The following is a 23,797-nucleotide window of genomic DNA, read 5'->3' as shown; positions in this document are numbered from 1 at the left end:
ATCCCAACCTAAAACAACAAACCTGTTAAAATTTTAAAAAGACACCCTTGTTTACATTTACATAGACTTGTTCTTCCAGATGCCTAAGAAAGGCTTCAAGCCAGAGGCATTTCTTATAATCAAATGTTGTGGGTGAAAAATTACAATTTTCTCTAAACTACTAGAAAGGGGGGGGGGGGTCGTCTCCTCAGGTGCTTTCTACCAAGTAAGATTTTATGATCATGCCTCCCCTAATAACATCATCCCTACACATCCTTATGGACTGTGAAGGGATAACTCTGTTTCAGCCCCAGGAGTAGCTGGTAATGTGCCCTTGCTAACAGTTAACTATACATTGTAACCCTCACCCTTAAAGGGAAGGTAAACGTTTGGTAATTACTCATAACAAAAATAAACTGAATTGGTAACGAGCATTAAAGAGCTGTTGATAGTATAAAACATTGTGAGAAACAGCTCCCTCTAAAGTAGCATATATTTTGAGAAAGAGGTATTCTTTCTCACTTAAATAGTAAAAGACTTCTAGCTAGAAGTCTTTTATTCCTATCTAAAGGCACACAAATTCGTCCAACAAGGGTGTTTTTTAATTCATCATTTGCTCCCATCTCCGATGACCAATTGAGCTCAAATTTTCACAGGCTTAAAGACACTGGACACTATTGGTAATTGTCCAAGACCATTCTTCTCACTTGGTGTATCTCAACATATGCATTAAATAACAAACCTGTGAAAATTTGAGCTCAATTAGTTGTCAAAGTTGCGAGATAATAATGAAAGAAAAAGCACCCTTGTCAAATTCAAAATCAAATTCATGGAAAATTACTTCTCTCTCGAAAAATACGTTACTTCCGACGGAGCAGTTTTTTTCACAATGTTTTTACTATCAATCTCTCTGCTAATAATTATTTTGAGAAATTACCAATAGTGTCCACTGCCTTTAAGTGGCGTTGTGATGCTGGGCGATGTCTCATAAGAAAAGTATTTAAAAAAGCTACATGTTGAGGAGAAGAAAAATACCAAATAAATAAACAAAATATAATAAGACTTTTAAGTTTCACACTAAATCAATGGAGCCATTTGTTGTTCTTTTAGTTCAATCAATATTTTTTATTTTTTATTGTCATGTCATCAACTGCAATACTTTTGTTGAGTGAAAAAAATTCACTTGTCCTTAACGTACAATTACAATGTAAACCATTAGAAACCACATGTTATCAAATGTCACAGACAGAAGTTTTCAGCGTTTCTGGAAAAACTTGTGTTTTTCTTTAGGTGTCAGTATCAGGTTTTGCAGAGTGACTGTACCAAAACGATAAAGAAGTACGGGTAACGCAACCACAGTCGTACAAAAGGTTACATGTGTGTGCTATTATTAACAAGCATGGCATTTACAGGCAGAGAAATAGAACAATCCTTGTGGTTTTATGTTAGGAAGTTAAAAAGTTAAATATTTTTGTGAAACATTGTCATTGAAATCTTAATGTAAGGAAAGATATTGAACACTAGTGCAAATATTATTTGGTTCTTTCTCAACACAGCACCATGTCTAGTCTTGAAACCTAAACATTTTGTAAATCTTGTTTAATTTTTTTTTTTATAATTCTGATTAAGCGAAGAGTAAAGTAAATACATATCCTTAGTGTTAACCGTGGCAAAATTTCAAAGATCGGCTTATGCACAATAAAACTGTGCTTAACGAAATAAAGGACACCAGCCAATCTTAGATGTACTTTCGCTCAATGGTATCCTGCTTATTTTTTTGGTAAGGTCATTTCCAACACCAGGGCCCAATTTAAAAACAAAACTTGCTAAGCACCGAATAGTATTGCTTAGCAGAAATAAGTTACCAGCCAAATTTACATTGTTGTGGCTGGTGCCCCACTTAATTTTTTCTGAACAAAGACATTTTTTAAGCGTCCCAAATGCGCACATTTTCAGCCAGAACTGCAACCAACAACCAAACCATGATTTTAAACAGGGCCGACATTTGACAAAAACTATATAAAAGGTTATTAATTTGGGTTTTTACCCATACACCGATGTGTGTTAGCACTGTATACTCAGTACTTTTGCAAGTCCTGTGAACAAATATCACAGGCATATTACTCGGGTGGGATTCGAACCCACGACCTGCTGCCAAAACATAGGATTCGAACTGCCTCTAGCTACAGGGCAATCTCGGTAGTCTAGTTGGTAAGACACTGCTCTAGAATTGCAAGGGTCGTGGGTTCGAATCCCACTCGAGTGATATGTCTGTGATCATTTTTCACAGGACTCGGGAAAGTGCTAACAGTGCTAACACACATCGGTGTATGGGTAAAAACCCAAATTAATATTCTTTATCCCGGATGCAAATTTAACATCTACTATATACAGAAGGTGTAAAAGCCTTTTTATGTGTCATCTTGAACTCCAATAGGCACTGTGATGACTGGGTACCAGGCTACTATTCACTTCTGACTCACTTTGAGCTATGTTTCAATGCAAGGAATAACAACAAAAACCACCATGGCTGCACAATTATAAGTACCAATATAATTTTTCTAAAAGAGTTTGAGATTTAAAGAAATTGGCCCAATTGAGGCCACTTTGAATTAATACCAATACAAGATATACTGCATGTTGGTGGCAACACAGCGTTTCCACACTTTGCATAAATTTTAAGCGCGGTTTGATTCCCAAGCATGCCAAAGAGTAGCCGCGTAAGTTGCTTGCGCGAGGGACCAAATACTGCCCTCGTACTTTGTAATATTTACTACTTTATATTTAAACAATAGCTTTCTTTATGTACAAATTTTGCTGTGCTTTGGAAAATGTTTAACAACAATTTGATAATGAACACCCTTCTACTAAATATTTTTTTAAACTCTATTTTCAAAAACAAAATAAAGGCAAAAGAAAAAGTATGTCTGTTTAACAGAATGTACACATCTCTTTTTTTTAAGATCTCAAAACACATGAAAAACAAAATTAGACAGAAAAACCACCCATTATATTTTGTTTCCCCCTACACATTTGCGAGTAAAGCACTGTATTTCCCCAATTACCTGGACGGGATTCGAACCCACGACCCATTCCAGAGCAGACGCCTTACCAACTAGATCACTGAGACATCTACTCTAGAATGGCAAAGGTCGTGGGTTCGAATCCCACCCGAGTAATATGCATTTTTATCAAAGGACTCAGGAAAGTACCAAGTATACAGTGCTAACACACATTGGTAAAACCAAATACAATATATTCTTTAGCGCACAGATGCAAATTTAACATCCAAAATACCTCCAAATAAATGTTGGTTCTTTTTACAATCTAAGTACTACTTGTTAATAACGATTCCCAATATGCATAAGATTTAACTGAATACAGGAAGAATTTTTCTGAAGTAACCAACAGAGATGTCATAAGCAGGCACTTAAAAATGCGAAATAATTAGTTAAATGGTGTAAATTAGTTCCAAAGTGGGTTTTGGAAGTTGAAATCCAGGCATGATACATCAACAACAAAAACCAATTTGAATAATTTGAAAAATTTGCACCAGGATCCAATTGCATTCCCATTTAAACACTTTTATGTACAAGAAAATAAACCTTGGATAAGTGTTGTTTGATCAGCCGAATCAAAACAACAGAACGTAATAAAGACATGCATAAAATCTCATCAAAACATAATGTTATTTTCTCAATAGCCTCTAAATAAAATGCAAATAATTTTCATTCGCCAACTGTCTTTGGTGTTTACTGAAATCTGGAGACATGGAACAATTGGACTCTTGCATAAAAGTAACCTTTGATTGTTTATTTGTTTGTTTGTGTGTTTTTGTCAACCACTACATGATCTTTGGTAGCTTGGCTTTAACAATAATGGTTTTTATATAGCGCTCAAATCTGTCAATCAGTGACGCTCATGGCACTCCCAACATTACAACCCCTGGTCACTGAGCCAACTAACTCATTCATCAAACCAACTCGGCTAAATCACAAGAACCACCTCTGCCCGTACAGGTACTATTTTACCCCTGGGTGAAGAGAAGCGACGCTTAAAAGTGTCTTGTTCAAGAACCTCATTTCATGAGCGGGATTCAAATCAACACCCAAATAACCTAATCACCAGAATTTTAGTCCGATGCATTCACTAAACCACTTGGCCATGATATGTCACAGAACAATGCACAAACAAATTACATGTATATACCCGCTCGAGTACCAACAGATCCTTTCAGATCCATTTCCCAGGGGAAATTTGGTTCGCCCCTTAACGAACAAAGTTTCTGCCACCATACAGTGTGTATATCAAATCTTCAAAAGATACAAAACAAAATAAAATTTCTTTCTCTGAACTAAAACTCTTTTTCTCTTGTTTTTTTTTTTTTGGCTTGGCATCAATTTACTCAAACAATAGCCAATAGCATACAAAATACCGCCCCCTCCCCCCCCCACCAAAAAAAAACACCCCACGTGTGAATGTAACAAGAATCAATACCAAACCTGATCATATCAGAGCAATGCTTTCACTTTTAAATTACACAGCCAAATTCCTTTCATATAAAATGAGAACTACAACTTTCGTTGTCCCTACATGTAAATCTTATATAAGTAAATCAAAGATGCCTCGATCCATCTTGTTTGAGACTCTCACCTCTTAGATTGGTATGCTCTTAGATCAGATCCCGTCTTCTGTAAAAGAGCAAATACGGTGTGTACGCCTGCAGCGGTTTGATGACATGGGCAACGCGTACTGGCTTGACGATGCTGTCGTCAAGACGTAGCCAGCTGTTGCTGCTGTTGTGGAAGACGTCTGTGATATAATGGCCCCCGGATGCCTCCTTACCTGTATGGTACACCACTGGGGGATAAAAATAAAATAAAAAATACAATTTTCTTTTTCGTCAAAAGTTTCTTAACATAGAACTTTATTTCAACATCAAGGGCTACACTGGACCACTGTTTGTCTGTTTGTTTGTTTGTCTGTTTGTTTCAATAATCTTCCCATCAAGGGAACTCCGCAAACTCCCACAAGGGGAGTTCATGTAAAACCAAGCTGGCAACAAAACTCACTGCGGTCTTGTGGGTTTCCCCCCTAACTTCTAGACCTGACATTACTGGTCTTAAAACATTTTTCCTTCCTTCCAAAAATAGTAATACATATTTTTTTTTTCAAAGTTAATAGCTGGAATGAACTGAGCATGAACGATTTCTTACCGGCAAATAATTTATAAGTCCGCTGGCCAATGTACACCTTTGACTTGATATTCGGAGACAGCAAGTCTGTAGAACAAATGGAGAAATCAAACTAAATGAATGATGACACTTACGATAACTTCCACTTTGGCGTGTCATGACCAAGCATTTAAAGGCAGTGGACACTATTGGTAATTACTCGAAATAATTATCAGCATAAAACCTCACTTGGTAACGAGTAATGGGGAGAGGTTGATAATATAAAACATTGTGAGAAACGGCTCCCTCTGAAGTGACATAGTTTTCGAGAAAGAAGTAATTTTCCACGAATTTGATTTAGAGACCTCAAGTTTAGAACTTGAGGTCTCGAAATCAACCATCTAAACACACAAATTTGTGTGACAAGGGTGTTTTTTTCTTTCATAGTTATCTCGCAACTCCGATGACCAATCAAGCTAAAATTTGCACAGGTTTGTTGTTTTATGCATATGTTGAGATACACTGAGTGAGAAGACTGGTCTTTGACAATTACCAATAGTGTCCAGTGTCTTTAAAGCACGGCACTTTACCATTATTGTTTAGTCCTTTGGATGAGACATTAAGCTGTTGTCTGTGTGATGTTGGGTAAAAGAACCCAGCACACTTGACGCTTAAAGATGGGTTCCCCAAGGTGTTTTCTGGTATGGTTGGCTGCAGAACGTGCCACAGTATCTTGTAAAATGAGGGCTGTAGGTTTGGGTCTCGTCCGAGTTATTTGCCTGTGCATTTGTCACAGCACTTGGGGAAAGTTCTTGGTTTACAGCGCTTTACGCACATCAATTTATGGGTCAAACACAAACAACGGTTGGGGCAAGTTGTGCTTCCTGTCACCTTTGCTGAATATTAATGATCTTATTGTTCAGAAGTAGTTTCAACATTTCAGTCTCTCTCTCTTGATGATGATCCCATTTAATTTTAATCCCACAAGAAATCCAACTTGGCCAAGCTCAATACTCACCCCTGTTAATCTCCAAGTCCACACCGTAGTCAAGTTTCTTCATCACTTTCTGACATCCTCCTGATTTGTCGTACACAAACCGCTTGAGGTGAAGTGTCAGTACAGGGGGAAGCTCTTCCAGACTGATTCGGCGAGATGCCTCCACCTGCCGCACAAACACAAAAAACAAGTATTTTCATCTCTCTCCTAGATCTGAACATTCAAAAGTAATTCACCGGACGTGTACTTTTTTTATAACAACACTAAGCCGATAGTTAAATTATTAATATTATTATTATTACTGGTTTATTATAAAAACATCTGCTTGTCGCAGTCCAAAAACTGCATTAAAATACAGAAAATCCTTGCGCTTCTTTTTTAAAATGTCAGCCCAACACTATCCAGGGTGAATGACTAACATCCCTTTCGTTGGTGGAATGTTTCTCATCTTAGTTTCCCTCTACAAATAAAGTTGTTTAATTCCCGTACACAACTTGTACACCGCCAAACTGTGCTTTGTGGTTTTGTGACTGTCACGACTAGGTTTCATCCTTGACATCTATCTGCACCTTCTATAGATGGGCTCATAGTTCATATTGGAATCAGCAGAAACGGTTGAACCAAATCACAAGTTCCATTTAACTCATTAGGAAAACAAACGTAAATGCAAAATTGTCGTGAATTTTGTATGTGTTAGGAAAAACACCAGGGGTCGATTTCACAAAGAGTTAGGACTAGTCCTAACTTAGGACTAGTCCTAGGAGATATACAAAACGTGTGGCTAGTCCTAAGTTAGGACGAGTAACTCGTCCTAACTCGAGATAAGACTAGTCTTAACTCTTTGTGAAATCCACCCCAGAAAGCATGACTTGTGGTGCTGTGGGGTTCCCAGGACCAGTGTTGACAGGTCTCTCTGGCCAGTGGTCCCGACGGTATTTTCAAGCCCTAACTAAGAGGCTTACTTCCTTTATATGAATGAGATCACCCTCCTAAGTATTGCCAAGAGCAAAGACAAACTTGTGTTAGGATAAGATGCCAGTACAGAGTTGTTTTGTCTTGTAGAGGGGCAAGGGGAAAGTTCTGGCATCTTGAGAGACTGTCTTGAGATGCACAGACTGAAGGAGCCAACGATTGATCTATGAGTATCTATAGTTTATGATAATGAGTGGCTCAGGCTTCATGGACCAACATTCTTTACCTCTTGTTTGGTTTTGTTGCATGTGAATCCGTGCAGAGCTTCTTTGCTTCCAAGATTTTCAATAGCTTCACGCACCGTCCATATCTTGTCCGACTGTTAACCCAACAAGAATAAACAAAGTATACAATTTTACAACAGGAAACATTTCTATGCTGAAAGGCAACATGGCCATGTAACAAAATAGAACCAAAGTTGTCACTGATTGTTGTATTGTCTGTGCTCGACTTGGGGCACGGTGGTACCCCCCTACTGCGTCTTCCAAGTGTGCTTGGAAACCCAGGAATTCTAAGGAGGACTTTACTGGGGTTCTTCTGTACATGAGGAAAATAGTGTCTTAAAACATGGGAACATTCAGCCTCGCTACCATGGGCAGCGCGCTGTATCGATACCTCTCGTCACTAAACCCTGGTAGTGATGTACTGGGAAACAACGCTGATTGGATCAGGAAATTGGTTATGCATTAGATGTCAAGTGCGTGCGCACGTAGTTGTATGTTGATCGCGCCCGTGTTTTTATTACAAAAACATGTTTTTTTAAAACAAAAACATTCTTTAAGACTAAAGACATGCGTGCGCGCGTAAAAAATATTGAACAATGAATATGTACACTCATTTTTATGGCTCATTTAAATGTGCTAGCAACGAGGCTGGGAACGAGGTTGGGGAACATTGTAGGGATACTCTCTACCCCAAATCGGGCATGGTATAATTTGAAACAAATGTGCAAAAGGGAAACCCAGCACATATTGTGGCAGGCAGGCGAAGGTTCTTGAAAGGACTATCTATGTGTATGAGACAAGTCTGGTTCCTAAGCTCCTACCTGTATATCAAGCTGCAAAGTGAAGAATGGCTGCAGGGTAGCAGACTCTTTGGAGCCTTGCTGGTGAAGAGCTGACCTCATTTGACCTCCAAAGATGTCATACAATGGAGACCGATTGAAATGGGCCTGAAAATAAATGTTTTAAAATGTTACATGTTTAACATGCCTAGTGTTCAGCACAATCAAATACACTTGACACAGCCATGGACGACCACTTAAAGGTGAGGGCTACGTTTAACTGGTTTAGGCTATCGACCCAAACCGACTGCCACCAGGTACATGTTGCCACCTACTCCTAGGGATGAATAAGGATGTATGCATGGATATCATCCACTCGTGGTACTTTTTACGAAGCAAACATTTTTTGTCCCATCAACAGTCTTCAAGTTGCGAGTACTTACCACCCTAGTGATGCTGCTCTTATTACGAGGTCCGACCTGCTCCCATTCATCAGCTTCATCTTCCCCTTCTTCTTCTTCCACCTTGGTGTGGTTTGTCTGCTCCGGTAGGCCATTGGTCTTGACTGTCGCCTGCACGTTGGGATCCTCTGTTGATTAGGATACAGCATAGTGTTAGCCCGAGGGGTGTGTTTGTGTCTTTTGGACACCCTGTTTTTTAAATTAAGACCCCCTGTTTTATCTGCCATTTAAATGTACCCATTTACATGTACCCATGAGGTACCGGTTTGTAGTCCTGGGTGAATAGAATCAATTATAGTAATGCATCTTGTTCAAGGACACAAGTGTCATGACTGGGATTGGAACCCACACTCCCATGACTTAACCACCACAACTTGAATTTGATGCTGTAAACCATTAGGCCCTGACACTCTGGATAAGGGAAGCTTACCATATTTGGCAGGAGCGTAAAACTTCATAAGGGCCAGCATTTCTTCATGAAGGCCGTTCAACAAGCAGCCGAGAAACTCCTCAGCATCTTCCTGTCGTCCTTGCTGTAAATGAGAACAACAAGAATAGACTGAATTAATAGACGTTAGTTTGGCAATTGGGGATGAAGAACTTGAATTTTCTTTTACCCTTTACACCGATGTGTATTAGACACTGTGTACCCATTACTTTCCTGAGCTCTTTGAAAACAAAATCCAACGACAAACCACTCGGGTGGGATATGAACCCACAAAAAGATTGCAATGATATTTTTTTTCTTAGAGGACACTGACAACTTAAATTGAGCTACTTTTGACTTTATTTACAACTTGTTGATCAGGTGTGTGATGATTCGCACTTGTGTAGAAGCTTTTAGGCGTGTGATGGTGTGCAGACGACAATCACACGCCTAAAATTCCAAGGACTACATTTCTACTCGATGATGTGTGTACCTCTTAGCTTGACTTTGTGATCATTACCTTAACAGACATGGACGTTTGGGCCACACTCAACATCTGATACACCACGCTTGGCTCAAAGGGAATTCCAGTCTTCACATCGATGGTTCCTTTCTTCGGTATGTTGCGGTTTGGTTGCTCGGAAAACTTACTGGCAAACTCCACCCTGAAGACAATGAATAAATAACAAATGAATGTATCTTATTTTCCTTCTCTTCTATAGTTCTAAGATCATTGATCAATGTTGGTTGGTATATATCCCTCAACATTTATTGGAGCATTTGATTTGGTTGCTCGAACAACTTACTGGCAAACTCCACCCTGAAGACAATGAATAAATAACAAAAGAATACTGTATATCTTACTTCCCTTCTCTTCGTAAGTTCTAAGATCACTTATCAATGTTGGTTGATATAATATCCCTCAACGTTTATGGAAGCGTTTGATGCCATAAGGATGTGAATTCATGAATGAATTTCGGTATTTTAACAAAATGCATTGCACTCTGGCCCTTTTATTCTTGCAACAATGTTGTCCTTAACATTGCCCAAAATGAAAGATTTTAATAAATAGTCTTATGTAGCGCATGTTTCTACTGATTAGATACTCAAGGCGCTTGAACAAACAGAAACATGTTATTGAATTCTTTGAATTATAAGACTGATTTTTGAAACATCTTACAACGGTGTACAATACATGCATTACACAACAAACATAACCAACGGCTTTCATCTTAACTGAAAGAACAAGGAATCATGGTTCGACACAAAAAATCAAGACTGAGACTCGAACCCAAACTCAGCAACACCAGAGCTTCTGTACAGACATGACAGAGCTGAACCACTCGCCTGATACCCAATATGGTGCCGTAGCAATTTGATATACAGGTATGGGTACTTACATGGCGTCCAGCATGGGCGATGAGCTTGGCCCTCGCTGCATCGGAAAGAAAGGCACATGCTTCATCAGATTGTAGAATGGAGGACAGGCTAGCAATGCTTGTAAAATCTGCAGCGTCAAAGGTCAAGGGTCAACTCTCATGCATATTCATTAAGTTCTTATTTTCAGAAATGTATTTGGACAATCGCCGGATGCCTAAGTTAACTTCCTTCAAGAAGAAAGATTTTTCATAGAGGATTGGGGCAGTAGGCAGATGAATTTAATGTAGGCATCCTATATAAACTAACATCAGTTGATTTTAGAGAATCAAAGCATTTAAAGGATCCTATATAAACTCACATTGGATTAAGACAGTAGATACCCTACTAGTTCAACTCTACATGATATCAGTGTTGAGGATTTAGGCTGTTTCCAGCAAGGTGTTTCAAGCGGGTTATGGTTACGCCCCGTCCACCATAGCAACTGCATGGCACCTATGATCAGTTGATGGAAACGTTTGTTTCAGTCCTTCGATCATCAAGTCGGATTACTAAGCCTCACACAAAGTGCGCATCACAACTGTCTTTATCATGGTGGCAACTTGTTTATAAATGCAAAGGATACGCTGTTGACGTAGCACCAATTGCCAATGTTTTTAAGTCCACGTGGCTGGAGGTTCATGACTCGATGATTGAGTACTACATGACTCAAAACACCTGTTCAAAAAATCAACAAATACAAAAAATTTAAACCACAAGAAAAACTGCTGATATAACGAATGCAGAATGGTACCCTCTATTGTGATACCTATACTACCACAAGAACCATACTGAGAATAGAGATTATTTGTGGGATGGTCTAATATGTATGCCCGATGAGTTGGAAGAATAACGTTGTACAGCGTTTTCATCCGAGTTTGACCTACCTTTTTTTAGACTAGTCAGCGGCACTAGCTAGCTTGTCACCTTAATACTTGTTCATGAGGCTTGTTTTACTAGTCCATATTTCATATAGGATGATTACCAACACTGAACTAGCCAGCAAGACCAACAGTGAAATTGACTGGTCCTCATTGTACTTGAACTGGCATTTGGCCAGCAGACCACTGTTAAAGGATTTGGGTACCTTTTCAAAATGTACATACATTTACATTAACTTTACAGGGTTTGAAGATAATGATAGTGGAAAGCTTCCCTTCAAATTTTACTTACTGAGGTGCTGTAGTTTTTGAGAAATGAGTAAAACAATGTCATGAAAATACGTTTGTAAATTATTAAAATAATTTTCGTCTCATGAGACGAAAAATATTTTCATGACATTGTTTTGCTCATTTCCCCAAAACTACAGCACCTCAGCACGTAGTATTTTCAGGGAAGCTTTCTACTGACATGAACTTCAAACTGTGTAAGTTTAGTGTAAATCTGTGGACATTGTGTTTTTTGTCCTACAATAGTTACATAGACCCTTTAAGAGAGTACACTGTTGATCTTCAAAGGGCTGCATTAATACCTTGTAAGAACCAAGAGTTGGTATTACTGTTGCACTAGGCTCAATGACTTCACAAACTACAATAACACTACAAAGCTTTGATAATAAAGAATAAGAAGGTCTAGTTCCTCACCTCCTAACTCCTTGGCCCGAGGATCTTTATCCACAGACACAGGTGACTTATCGTCTGTATCAGACTGTGGGACAACCTTTGGTTCAGTCTGAGTAGGTTCTACTGGTGCAGAGACTAATGCAGCTGGAGTTGGCGGTGCCGCGACCGAACCGGCTGATTTGAACAGACTTGCCCAACTGCTTGGTTTAGACGGTGGGGGCAATGCAGCTTGGGTCGTGTCGGGTGTCTTAGCTCCTTCTTCGGGCTGCAGTGGCACCTCGTTTTGGTCTGCTGCGATCAGGGTGACCACAGCAACGGCAACTTCCTGTTTGTGTTCTTCAGGAGTTGGCTGCTGAGCGGGAGTTGCTGCAGCGTCTTCGTTGTGATCAGGGTCTCTAACTGTGAACTCTTCCTGTTTGGGCTCCTTTGCCACATTTGGTTCTACAGACAGTGGTTTGGCTTCCTGCTGTCGTTGCGGCTCAACAGGTAATAGTGGATCCACACCAAACGATAAACCATGTGGATTGACGTTATCGACGCTCGCTTTAGTTCTTGGGTATTCCACAACGTTCTGTTTGATTTTTGGTGACACAGTCTGGGTCTGGATTGCACTCGGTTCCGACACTGCAATTGGTGTGTACTGCGTTTGGGATGGAGAGGAGTTGTTAGGCATTTGGGCGGTGGAGAGGTCGTTACAAACTACACTTTGATGGTCTTCTTTGGTTAAAGGTGGTCTAGTTCTTTCAGGTGCATGATGTGTATACAAATCAACGTTCTTGTTGTTATTGGCAAATGGTTCTTCCTGTTGTACACTGGTTCCTGTGAATTGATTTTCAAGTTGAGATGCCTTTAGGTCCTCTTTTGGTGTGCAGTCCAACTTGTGCTGCATTTCGCCAAATTCCATCCCACCTCTGCCAACCCCAAGTTCTATTCCACCACTGCCACCGCCAGTTACTTCACTAGAAGCACCGCTGCTGCTACCACTGCTTTCATTGTCTGCGTAATACGCGATCTCTGTTCTACTAAATTGACCAGCATTATATTGACCAGGATCACTGCTGTAGAAATTGGCGTAGAAGCTGGGATCTCTGCGCTTTTTGTTCCTGCGCTTTATCCCGGCCTCCGTCTCATTTGGATCAGCGGCCTGCCCATCTGAACTCCGTGAGGCTTCATCGGGCATCACTTGGCCATCGGTGGAAGACGCCTGGGCCAGGTTAGCGACTTGTCCTTGTGTTTGGGCAGGATTCATTGGCATGTAATGACCTTGCATGACCATTTGTAAATGGGCTTGAACCATCATTTGAGCTTGCATTCCAGCCACAAGGTCGGGGTGTCCTGGTACCATTTGAAGGTGGCTTGATGGCATGGGCTGTGTGTAAGTAGGAGCCACCTGGTCTGGTACCACAGGTTGAGTACTGCTCTGGGTGGATGCTTGCTGGAAGGTGGTGTTTGAGGGTTGTTGGTTCATGCACACTGCGGAAAAAGCATGCTGCTGCTGCTGCTGGAGACTCTGTTGCTGATGCTGCTCTTGCTGCAACTGAAAAAGCTGCTGCTGTTGGCATAGCTGCTGATCCTGCAGGTGCTGCTGCTGTTGCTGGTGATGCTGATTAAGCATCTGCTGCTGTTGCTGCATTTGTTGCTCATTCTGTTGCTGGATGTGCTGATTCTGTTGGTGTTGGTGATGGTGCTGCAGCTGCATGGACATTTGTTGCTGCTGCTGAAATAGTTGTTGTTGCTGCTGCTGTACTTCTAAGGATTGCTCCTTGTCTCCAATGCTGACAGCTGGCTCGTCTAAAACGATATCAAGAAACAATTTTTTAATCCAAACTGTTCAAGTTTTACCATAAAGTACAGAATATTTCACCGAGGTTGTAACCGGGTCTTGGAAATATTGTTTAGCAGAAATGAGCAGGAAACCAGTCACAAATTGTTCATTGGTTGGTCGTTTGGTTAGTAACCTTATTCTGGTAAGCATAGTTTTATTGTACTTAGCTACTTTTTGTGTTTAAGAAGCTCTAAGAACTTTGGCACTGACTAAAGTGCAGTTTCTGTTTCATAAACACTGCTTACTGTCAGTTAAACTTATCAAAGCAGATCTCATTCAAGCTCTGCTTTATCCCAGTTTCGTTTGACCGAACAATTTCCTTTACATTTTTTTATATCATAATTTTCATCTGGCATTTTAGAATTTGAACTTTGCTCTTGAAAGCCATGTACATCTATGAGGAAAACATAACTTGTATTGGAATTGTGCAAAGGACACCACAGTAAAAGCGCAGGGAACTACAGCAATTGCTGTGGGTTGCCATGGGTTATTAAGAGGCATGTGCAGTGTGTTGCAGCCTTGCCTAGAAAATGAAAATAAAAAATAATATCTGAACAACAAGAGACAACTCTGAATGCTCACCATGCTCATTGGCTGTATCGGTGCTTTGCAGCTCTGCATCTTCATCCCATGGTAACTGTAAAAATATGAACATGATAAACATAACTCAGAAGGTTAAATGTTTCACACTATTGAAAATAATAGAGCTGGAGGACAATTTTGAACTTTGTATATTTACATACACCTGTCAAGGCTGTTAAATGCAAGTTGAGTTCTTCCAACAATTTTTTGAAAACTGTGGTGACCTTCTGGACCCAAACTTTTGAAGTTTGGCCAAGGGACGCTGAATTGAGACAAGGTCTTTCCACGAATTTGATTTCGAGACCTCAAAATAAGATTTTGAGGTCTCAAAATTAAGCATCTGAAAGCACGCAACTTAGTGTGACGAGGGTGTTTTTTCATTCATTATTATCTTGCAACTTCGACAACCAATTGAGCTCAAATTTTCACAGGTTTGTTATTTTATGCAGATGTTGAGATACACCAGGTGAGAAGACTGGTCTTTGACAATTACCATTAGTGTCCACACCAATGTCTTTAACTGTAGAACATCAAGTATGGGATTCAAAGCTTCTCTAGACTTAACTTACCTCCACACAGTTGCTATGTAGAGGCTCCTTCGCTTGACCAAAGAGCTTCTCATATTCATTAGCTTCAATGTCTTGAAAGTCACCAAAACTTATTCCCTGTTCAAAATTAAAATGAAACAAAAATGAGTTGCAGCGTTAAATCTTTCCCATTCTAGTACAGTTTGTTTGTCTAAAAATAGAAGTAGCTGATTGCACACTGCTTAAAGGCAGTGGACACTATTGGTAATTACTCAAAACAATTATTAGCATAAAACCTGACTTGGTAACGAGTAATGGGGAGAGGATGATGGTATAAAACATTGTGAGAAACGGCTCCCTCTGAAGTGACGTAGTTTTCGAGAAAGAAGTAATTTTCCACGAATTTGATTTCAAGACCTCAAGTTTAGAATTTGAGGTCTCGAAATCAACCATCTAAAAGCATACAACCTCGTGTGACAAGGGTGACAAGGGTGTTTTTTTCTTTCATTATTTACTTGCAACATCGACGACCGACTGAGCTCAAATTTTCACAGGTTGGTTATTTTATGTATATGTTGGGATACACCAAGTGAGAAGACTGGTCTTTGACAATTACCAATAGTGTCCACTGTCTTTAACAACCAAAAGGGTCTTTTATGGTATGACTGCACAAAATTTTTAATAGCCTGACGTTTCAACCCTAGCTCATATGTTTTTATGATGTTCCTCGCAAACGCCTGTAATTTCATCATTGAGAGGGCAAGGCCATTTTCTTTTTGCGAGGGGCTCTTCCACTGGAAAAACTTCACAAGTTCAAGTCTAAGGGAAATTTTTAAAGGGGCACCAAGGCGCGGCCATGACTAGGGAGAGCATAGGATACCATGTTTTAAAAAAATAACAGTAAAACACAACTTGTGACTTCCCATTGACTTTCTGATGAAGTGCACGATTGACAAATCGGATAACTTTCCGTATGGCGCCACCACTTTTTCACTCCTTTTTACAAAAAGGGATATATCAATTAGGTAAATAAGATACTATATTATTTTATTTCGAATGAAAAAGTGGTGGCGCCATACGGAAACTTTTCCGACAAATCTCTATTTATTATTATTAACTACATAATTTAGGTACGTGACAATCCGGGGATCCCGTGCGTAGCTCCGTGCACCCCCGAACTGACCGTTCATTGACCGGCCGCGCAGTAAGTCGCGTCATCAGTTTGAGGGTAGTAGTCGCATTTTAAGAGCATACTTACTGCACATGTGTTGATGACGTAGTACACATGTTCCTGTCTATCAGAGTCTTCGGATTTTTTCGATCCGAGTTGTAAAAGTGAAAAAAAAAATCCGTGAAAGTTTTGGGTCATCAAAGTCATCGATTCGTTCTCCGAAGGTAAGCTTTGTTTGTTTTAAAACCTATACTCATTGTTTGTTCATATGTTCGTCTATACTTACTGTGAATTTGAAGTGATTCTGATAACCCCCACTTTAATTTTTACCGGCCGCAAAATGTTGCGTCAGTGGCGAAATTTTTTAAAATGGCCGGATTTCATACTGCCGGATGCTTTATGTAAAATACTGTCACTTCCTTTTAAACTACTTTTAGGCTCTAAAATCATTCTTAAATGAGACTTGGGGATGTTTCCCATTGACTTTACGAAAAAAAAGTGTAAATTATGACTCACAGACACCGATGATTATGGATTTGTAAGGGTGGTTTTTCAGTAGAGAAAAATTACATAAGCGATCCTGACGTCACGTGACCCAATCTCGGCAATGTGATTGGTCAGTGGCAATGTTTACAAACACAGGCTGCCTTGTTTTTCGACGGTGTATTTCTTAACCTTCATGTTGTGTGGTTTTAAGGTCATTTCGCGGTTTTTTTATAGATTGTTTTTAATTTTAATTAGTGTTTAAATAAACAGGTTATGAAATAATTGATTTAATTAAAGAAAAATTCCACTTCCTCGCCGCAAAAAAAAAAAAAAAAAAAAAAAAATTTTTTTTTTTTTTTTTTTAATTTAAAGTATTGACTCTTGTGTAAATGCCATTCCCTATAAATTTATATAATTTGTCATTTTTACATTCTTCTTTTTATTTTGTTTATAGGGTTTGTGATAGGCGACAATAATGCCACCAAAGAAAAGGAAACTGGCATTGCCAGCAAAGGTTGGCAAGATACGCCAATACTTGACAGATAATTTTAGCATCTTCCCTGAAGAACTGAAGAATTTCAAGAATGGCCATGTACTTCTTCAGTACATCATAAATGACAGCTCTAGGACAAAGACTATAATGGCAGTGATGAAAAAACTTCCATCATGTGTCATTAATCTCAGCCAGCTTCAATCTCTTCTGACCCAAGCAAAGAAGTTCAAGAATTTAAGGCGTGATTCTGAAATGGAGAAATACGCATCCCTTTGCAACCAATTGTTCAATCCTGTCAATGAAGATCCTGAGCCAGAGACCTCCAAGCTAGAACATTTTGACAGTAAGTGTCTTTCTTACTTGTTTTGCGAAGTACGTGAAATAATAAAATCATTGAGAATCTTAAATGTTTTATACATAGGCCTATCATGGAAATTAACAAAACAAAATTAAATTGTGACAATGCACACACAAGTGATTTTTTATTATTTGTTCTCTTTGCCCTACTGAGTTTTCCTTTGTGGTGATTATCTGTATATTATAATAATATTGACATCACCTGTTTTCTGACTTGCACTGTGGTGAGTTTATTATTGAATCTTTTCAATTGTCAAGCCCAAACTTAAATCTTCAAACTTTCAACCCAAATATCATTTTATTATACATTGTAGTAACAAAGGTTTGTAAATTATTCAAATTTCAGGTCCAAAGGAGGTTCAGCCTCAGCCTGGAACATCACAACAGCTTGAGCCCCAGCCTGGAACTTCACAACAGCTTGACCCCCAGCCTGGAACTTCACAACAGCTTGACCCCCAGCCTGGAACATCACAACAGCTTGACCCCCAGCCTGGAACATCACAACAGCTTGAGCCCCAGCCTGGAACTTCACAACAGCTTGACCCCCAGCCTGGAACTTCACAACAGCTTGACCCCCAGCCTGGAACTTCACAACAGCTTGACCCCCAGCCTGGAACATCACAACAGCTTGACCCCCAGCCTGGAACATCACAACAGCTTGAGCCCCAGCCTGGAACATCACAACAGCTTGACCCCCAGCCTGGAACTTCACAACAGCTTGACCCCAAACCTGGAACTTCAGCACAGCTTGAGCCCCGCCCCCAGCGTGGAACTTCAGAACAGCCTATTGATCCCCAGCTGCCAAAGACACCAAGATCATCTTCGTCTAATCGCTCCTCTCCACGTCAAGGGCTTCTTACTCCCAGGAAATTGAAGCTGAAAAAAAGATTGGAGTATCTTTCCCAGACAAGGAGTACCATGAAGCTTAAGTACAAAAATAAGATAGCAAAATTGCGACGTGAAATCAACTACCAAAGTCTGCATAAAGTAAAATATCTAAACCAGGTAATAACACGCAAAGACCTTTCACTAAAAAAGAAGGACAACAAAATAAAACGCCTCAGAGTACAGTTTTCAAAGACGGTGTTGGCAAAGGAGCTGGCTGAAACAAAGAAAAAACTAAAAAATTCAAGGCGAAACAACAAACGACTTCAAAATGTGAACAAGAAGAGATGCTCCTCTGAAGCTACTGATGATGTCGAATTCCAGAAACTGCAGGATGAAGTCAATGTGAAAACTTCAACTATAATAGCCTTGGAGAATGAAAACCTTTGTTTACAAGAGACAGTCGAGTCATTGCAGCTTGGGGAAAGTAAATTACAGAAGGAAGGCAAAGTGTATTCCCCAGAAATGAGGATGTTGGTGTATGATGCAGTAGTTAATCATGTTCCAACAAAAAACGTACCAACTCTGATTCAACAGTTTGCGAGACGGTCTGGAGTTATTCTTGACAAAGTTCCACACCGAAACACTGTAGAGATGATGACCAGGGAGTTGGGAGTCATTTCTGACTTTCAAGCTGCTGAAATTCTTCTTCAAAATCAAAATATCACTCTTGGTTTTGATGCGACGACTCAAGAAGGTGTCCACGTCAATAGTGTTCATATCACTACCCAGACAACCTGCCACATACTTGATATTGACCAATTGGCTGGTGGTACATCAGAGGATTACGCACTACACATCGAAGCAAGTATTCAACGCATCAACGATGTTTACTGCCAGTTCTACTCAACTAACTTCTCAGAAAATCGGAAAAAAATACTAAATAACATATCAAATACAATGTCTGACAGAGCTGCAGTGAACCATGCTACCATACAACGACTTGAACTGTCCTGGAGAAAATCCCTCAACGAGCTCAACTGTCACCTCCATCCCTTAGATACCATCGCCAGTAAGACAAGATCAACGCTAAAAATTATGGAACCTGCTGATGTTGGTAAAAAGTTATGGGGGACTGAGTCCTTGAGTCACCAACTTGTTCTTGCAGTCAACAAACTACGTTATAAAGACGGTCGCGGGGACCCAAAAGGTTTTAAAACCTACTTGGATAATGCCGGACTTCCAAGAGGACTCATTCCAAGATATAGAGGTAACCGCCTCCACATAATGTTTCACATCTGTGGCAAACTTCATTCACATCGTGATTTTTTCCTGAAGATGTTTGAAGAAGGAACTGTTACTTGCGGTGGTCTTCTGGGGGGGATAAGGCAAGATTTCTTGAATCCTTGTTCCCAAGTTGAAATTCAAATTCTGGGGCTGATCGGAAAATTACTCTCAGGACCATGGATGGCCACGTTCTACACATCCAGTGAGTCTCCAATTAGTCACATCGATGGCATCACCATTGTCAAGGAAGTTGTTGCTCTTATGAAGAAGTTTTCCCTCACCCCACTTGACACGCTGTCCACTACAACAGATTTCTTCGGCAATGAACTCAAGTCTACTGATGAAACTCTCGGCAAACTCCAACAGAAGCCAGCAGATGATCCATTATTTGAGACAATGATGGGGGCCTGTCTCTCTGCAAGTGTTAGCGTACTAGAAAAACAGTACGAGCGGTATTTCGGCACCGACTTGACCGACAAATTAAGAACAGAAACTGAGTCTGCAAGATGTCACAACATAGATGCCGAGGAAATAATGGGGATGTTTAGTGCCTCTAAAGAACGTGCCCCAAATGCAACGATGTGTTACTTGTCGTCAAGGATCCGGGCGCAGAAAAATAAAGTGGTTGATTTTCTCGACAATCTGGAAGAAGAAAAGAGAGCAAAGCTGATTGAGGTGGCAATAACATTAGGAAGAAAGCACAGACAAGAGAGACGGAAGAAAAGTAGAGAAATCCAAGCAGAGATTTGCAAACGGCTGGCTAACAAACTCCAGAAACAGAAAACAAAAGACAGGCAGAAGCTGGATCGGTTACTCAGATCCTGTGACACAGGGTCACTGGATTTGAGCAAACAAAATGAATTTGGGGATTTGGGAGAAGACAGACTTCAAACCGTTAAGGACATCATTGGTGGGAAGATTGTCGGTCACAAACTTTCACACATTTGGTATGATGAAGACACTCAGGAGAAAACCGTGTACTTCGGGAAGGTAGAAAAATTGTTGAAGAGAAATGGGGGAACTTACCGGATCGGGTACTGGAAGGAGGATCAGCTGTATGATGATGATGCAGAAGACTTTGACCTTTCAAAATACACACTGGCAGTTGACTTCATCTGTGAAGACTTGATACTTTCTTAAAGATACATGTTACTCAATTGTAAGTGGGTAAAATGTTGTTCAAAACAAAATCCTCAAGTCGCATGACTTTGTGTTTTTTGTTTTTGTTCGTTAAGAAAATTATCCCTTTTTTTAATGTCAGTAACTAAAATTAAGGAACCCATCTTTTATAGTAATTAAAAAGAGTTGCAAAGTGTTCTGTGTTAGTAAGGCTTTCTTTACTGAAAGTTTTATTAAAATCTGTGGGATATTACAAAAGTTATGACAATTTTTGGTTCAGAACTCTCCGAAAAGTCCCAAAAGGTCACACGTTTTCTTTGTTTTTCTATTATAAAACAATACAAAATTAAGCCCGTCAATTAAATCTTAAAATATTCATAACTTTTTTAATAATTGACCCATGACCAAACAATTTACATCATTGTAATGCTTACTGTGAGCTCTTTCCAATGGTATTAAAACAAAGCCAAAATGTTGAATTTGAATTTTTTTGTCACATACCTACATAATTAACCATTTCACTGTGACTACTAAAAAACCCAATCCGAACTTTAAATATGATGAATTCGCAATAGGATATGATGAATATAGAGAAATAAAATTGAAAGAGAACCAATGCCAACACACACTTCATTCAGGTCTCAAAACTGAACACTATGTATGCTAGTCTTCAGTCCCAACAATGACAAAACCATAACACAACCCACGTGAGTGTGGTATTTATAGCAAATTGTATACATGAGAGGAGGATAACATTATTTATAATTTATTAATATGGCCAGAATAATGACTGTTGGGTGTTGACTTTTGAAGCTCTGCTGTGTAGTACAGTAGTGTTGTTGATTTATTGAAATATTATGAAAGTTACAAACATCCACATTTAGTTTATTTACAATTGTTTAGAAAAAAAAACATTTTATTAGATCTAACTCTATTTTTGTCTTTGCAGAAAATTACCAGCAGTTAAAAAAGACTACACTCAATTCTGAATTGTCAAAATCACCACATGAATTTAGCATTTTAAACTAATTTTTGTTTTGCAATCATGTCATTTTGGCCAAAGATACATGGTCTGGTTTCTGCATCCCTGTCGAGTTCTCACTGGACTCGGTATGTGCACAGCAGTACATGCTGTAGTCTGGTAGCCGCCCCCAATATTTTACCGGTGCGGACGGAATCTTGCCCAACATTTTGAAAAAAAGGACTGTTCAACAAAATTCCTCTCTACCATCAAGAGTTTTCAAGTAGATAAGGATTTAATCATCTTCACTTACACTCCCAGAGAGAGCCATCTTCAATGCGTGCCGACGTACTATTCTTACAAGGAAAAACGATGTCGCTAAATCACGTTTCTCGCCTAGCCTGGGTCGCCATCTTGATTTTCAGTGAGTGGGATACAACGCATGCGCACTAGAGCAAGTGAGCCCATACCTAAAAATAATCTAGGCCCTAAAAAGTCATTGCGGTGTTTTTTTAATCCCTGCTGTTTCCAAATTCCATTATAAGGCATTTTCTGTACATTTGCATACACATTAATCAAAAAATTTCGTGATTTTTCCATTATTTTAATAAATTATTGTGAGTATAATTTGAATGTGCATGCTACAATATGATCCTACGGACGTGGGCCGGGTCTACGGCCCATCCAATTAAGGCCCCACCCCTGCCCCCACCACGCCCACTATTTTGAGCCCCCGTGTGAGTGGGACATCATGCGCCTAAACTTTTTTCCATCAATATACGCTCTATGATGCCAGCCGGTGACCTTTTTTAAAGACCTAACACCGCTGTCAGTCTATTTATAACTCTGGTCTTTGTTTCTTCCTCCATGGTTTGACAATTACTAAAGGTGTCCAGTGCCTTAAAAGCACAAACTGAACAGGAGTCAGTGGTTTAACCTTCAAATTATTTGTAAAGCTAAGAAAGTGTCTATTCTAAGGCTCAGGAAGCATTCCAAAGATATGGTTCAGCATGTGAAAGAGAACCGTCTCCCCAAGTGGGAACGAGGGATGTTGAGGAGGATGGAGCATGTACAGTGAATCTGTCTTGTAGAAACACTAAGCTGTGTTGAATGCTGGATCATTCTAGACATGGGCGAACATCTCCAGGTGAGCAGATTTCCCATTCCCAACAGAGGGCCAGCAACTTGCTCCGCCGCGGAGCTGATCTGGCGCCCTCTAGTGGCTGATTGTCTAGAATATTAGGAAACAAGTTGAAGTGATTTTTGGGGTTGAACAAAGAATTGACTAGAGTGGGATTCGAACCAACGACCTCCGGATTAACGTGCCGGCGTTCTATCTACCAACTGAGCCATCAGCATAGCTTTAGTCTGGTCCCCTGACCAAAGATTCCTTGACGACTCTCGTTTAAAACCTACATTCGACAGAGCCTAGTCGGAGATTTTTGGGTCTGGGAAGCAGATCTAGCATAGCTAGTTTTGCACTTTGAAAACTGGACAATACTACAAAATGACACCAAACGGACAAAGACAGGACAAAATGGTTTGTCCTCCTAAAGACAATCCGAACATACTGATTGAAACATTGAGTTGTCAATCACCAGTTCAAAACCAACGCTACTCAAGAGTTTTAAAGGCAGTGGACACTATTTGTAACTACACAAAATAATTACTAGCATGAAACCTTACATGGTAACGAGTAATGGGGAGACGTTGATAAAACGTGTGAGAAACGGCTCCCTCTGAAGTGGCATAGTTTTCGAGAAAGAAGTGATTTCCGCGAATTTGATTTCGAGACCTCAGATTCAGAATTTGAGGTCTCGAAATCAAGCATCTCAAAGCACACAACTTCGTGTGACAAAGGTTTTATTTATTTTCTTTATTATCTCGCAACTTCGACGACTGATTGAGCTCAATTTTTTACAGGTTTGTTATTTTATGCATAATATGTTGAGATACACCAAGTGAGAAGGCTAGTCTTTGATAATTACCAATAAAAATAGTGTCGTGTGTCTTGAAACATGGTGCTACCTCAAACCTTACCTGCTTTTTCTGGTTAGTTAGAGCTCGCTGTATAAGTGATCTGTTTTTATTATCATTATTTATTCATCATGGCTTGACCATCGATAGGCATCCCAGCAGCATGCACCATGCCTGATAGAAATAAGTTGTCTGT

At 39.7% G+C, this 23,797-nt stretch overlaps 2 protein-coding genes across 2 annotated transcripts; one reads left to right on the top strand and one right to left on the bottom strand.

The window, feature by feature from the left end:
- Positions 1-1,094: 1,094 nt before the first annotated feature.
- On the bottom strand, positions 1,095-22,041 carry LOC139934962 (uncharacterized). Its single transcript, XM_071929395.1, has 14 exons — positions 21,938-22,041; positions 14,968-15,063; positions 14,399-14,453; positions 12,013-13,782; positions 11,016-11,107; positions 10,414-10,520; positions 9,534-9,678; positions 9,017-9,119; positions 8,569-8,714; positions 8,168-8,293; positions 7,349-7,441; positions 6,172-6,316; positions 5,196-5,261; positions 1,095-4,839 (listed from the first exon to the last, which is right to left on the bottom strand). Exons 1-14 carry the CDS (start codon positions 21,953-21,955, stop codon positions 4,652-4,654), a joined length of 3,150 nt encoding a protein of 1,049 aa, XP_071785496.1. The 5' UTR covers positions 21,956-22,041; the 3' UTR covers positions 1,095-4,651.
- LOC139935085 (uncharacterized) lies at positions 17,044-21,009 on the top strand. The gene is made up of 2 exons (XM_071929543.1): positions 17,044-17,418; positions 17,779-21,009. Exons 1-2 carry the CDS (start codon positions 17,058-17,060, stop codon positions 20,682-20,684), a joined length of 3,267 nt encoding a protein of 1,088 aa, XP_071785644.1. The 5' UTR covers positions 17,044-17,057; the 3' UTR covers positions 20,685-21,009.
- Positions 22,042-23,797: the final 1,756 nt, after the last annotated feature.

The sequence above is a fragment of the Asterias amurensis genome, chromosome 3 (assembly GCF_032118995.1).
Source record: "Asterias amurensis chromosome 3, ASM3211899v1".
NCBI classification, from domain to species: domain Eukaryota; kingdom Metazoa; phylum Echinodermata; class Asteroidea; order Forcipulatida; family Asteriidae; genus Asterias; species Asterias amurensis.
This window is presented reverse-complemented; position numbering and strand designations above follow the sequence as displayed.

Coding starts and splice junctions, on each gene's coding strand:
- LOC139935085 (XM_071929543.1), top strand. CDS start 17,058: ATGCCACCAAAGAAAAGGAAACTGGCATTGCCAGCAAAGGTTGGCAAG. Junction 17,419..17,778: donor CAAGCTAGAACATTTTGACA/GTAAGTGTCTTT, acceptor TTCAAATTTCAG/GTCCAAAGGAGGTTCAGCCT.
- LOC139934962 (XM_071929395.1), bottom strand. Junction 14,454..14,967: donor TACATAGCAACTGTGTGGAG/GTAAGTTAAGTC, acceptor ATATTTTTACAG/TTACCATGGGATGAAGATGC. Junction 8,715..9,016: donor TTACGCTCCTGCCAAATATG/GTAAGCTTCCCT, acceptor CCTAATCAACAG/AGGATCCCAACGTGCAGGCG.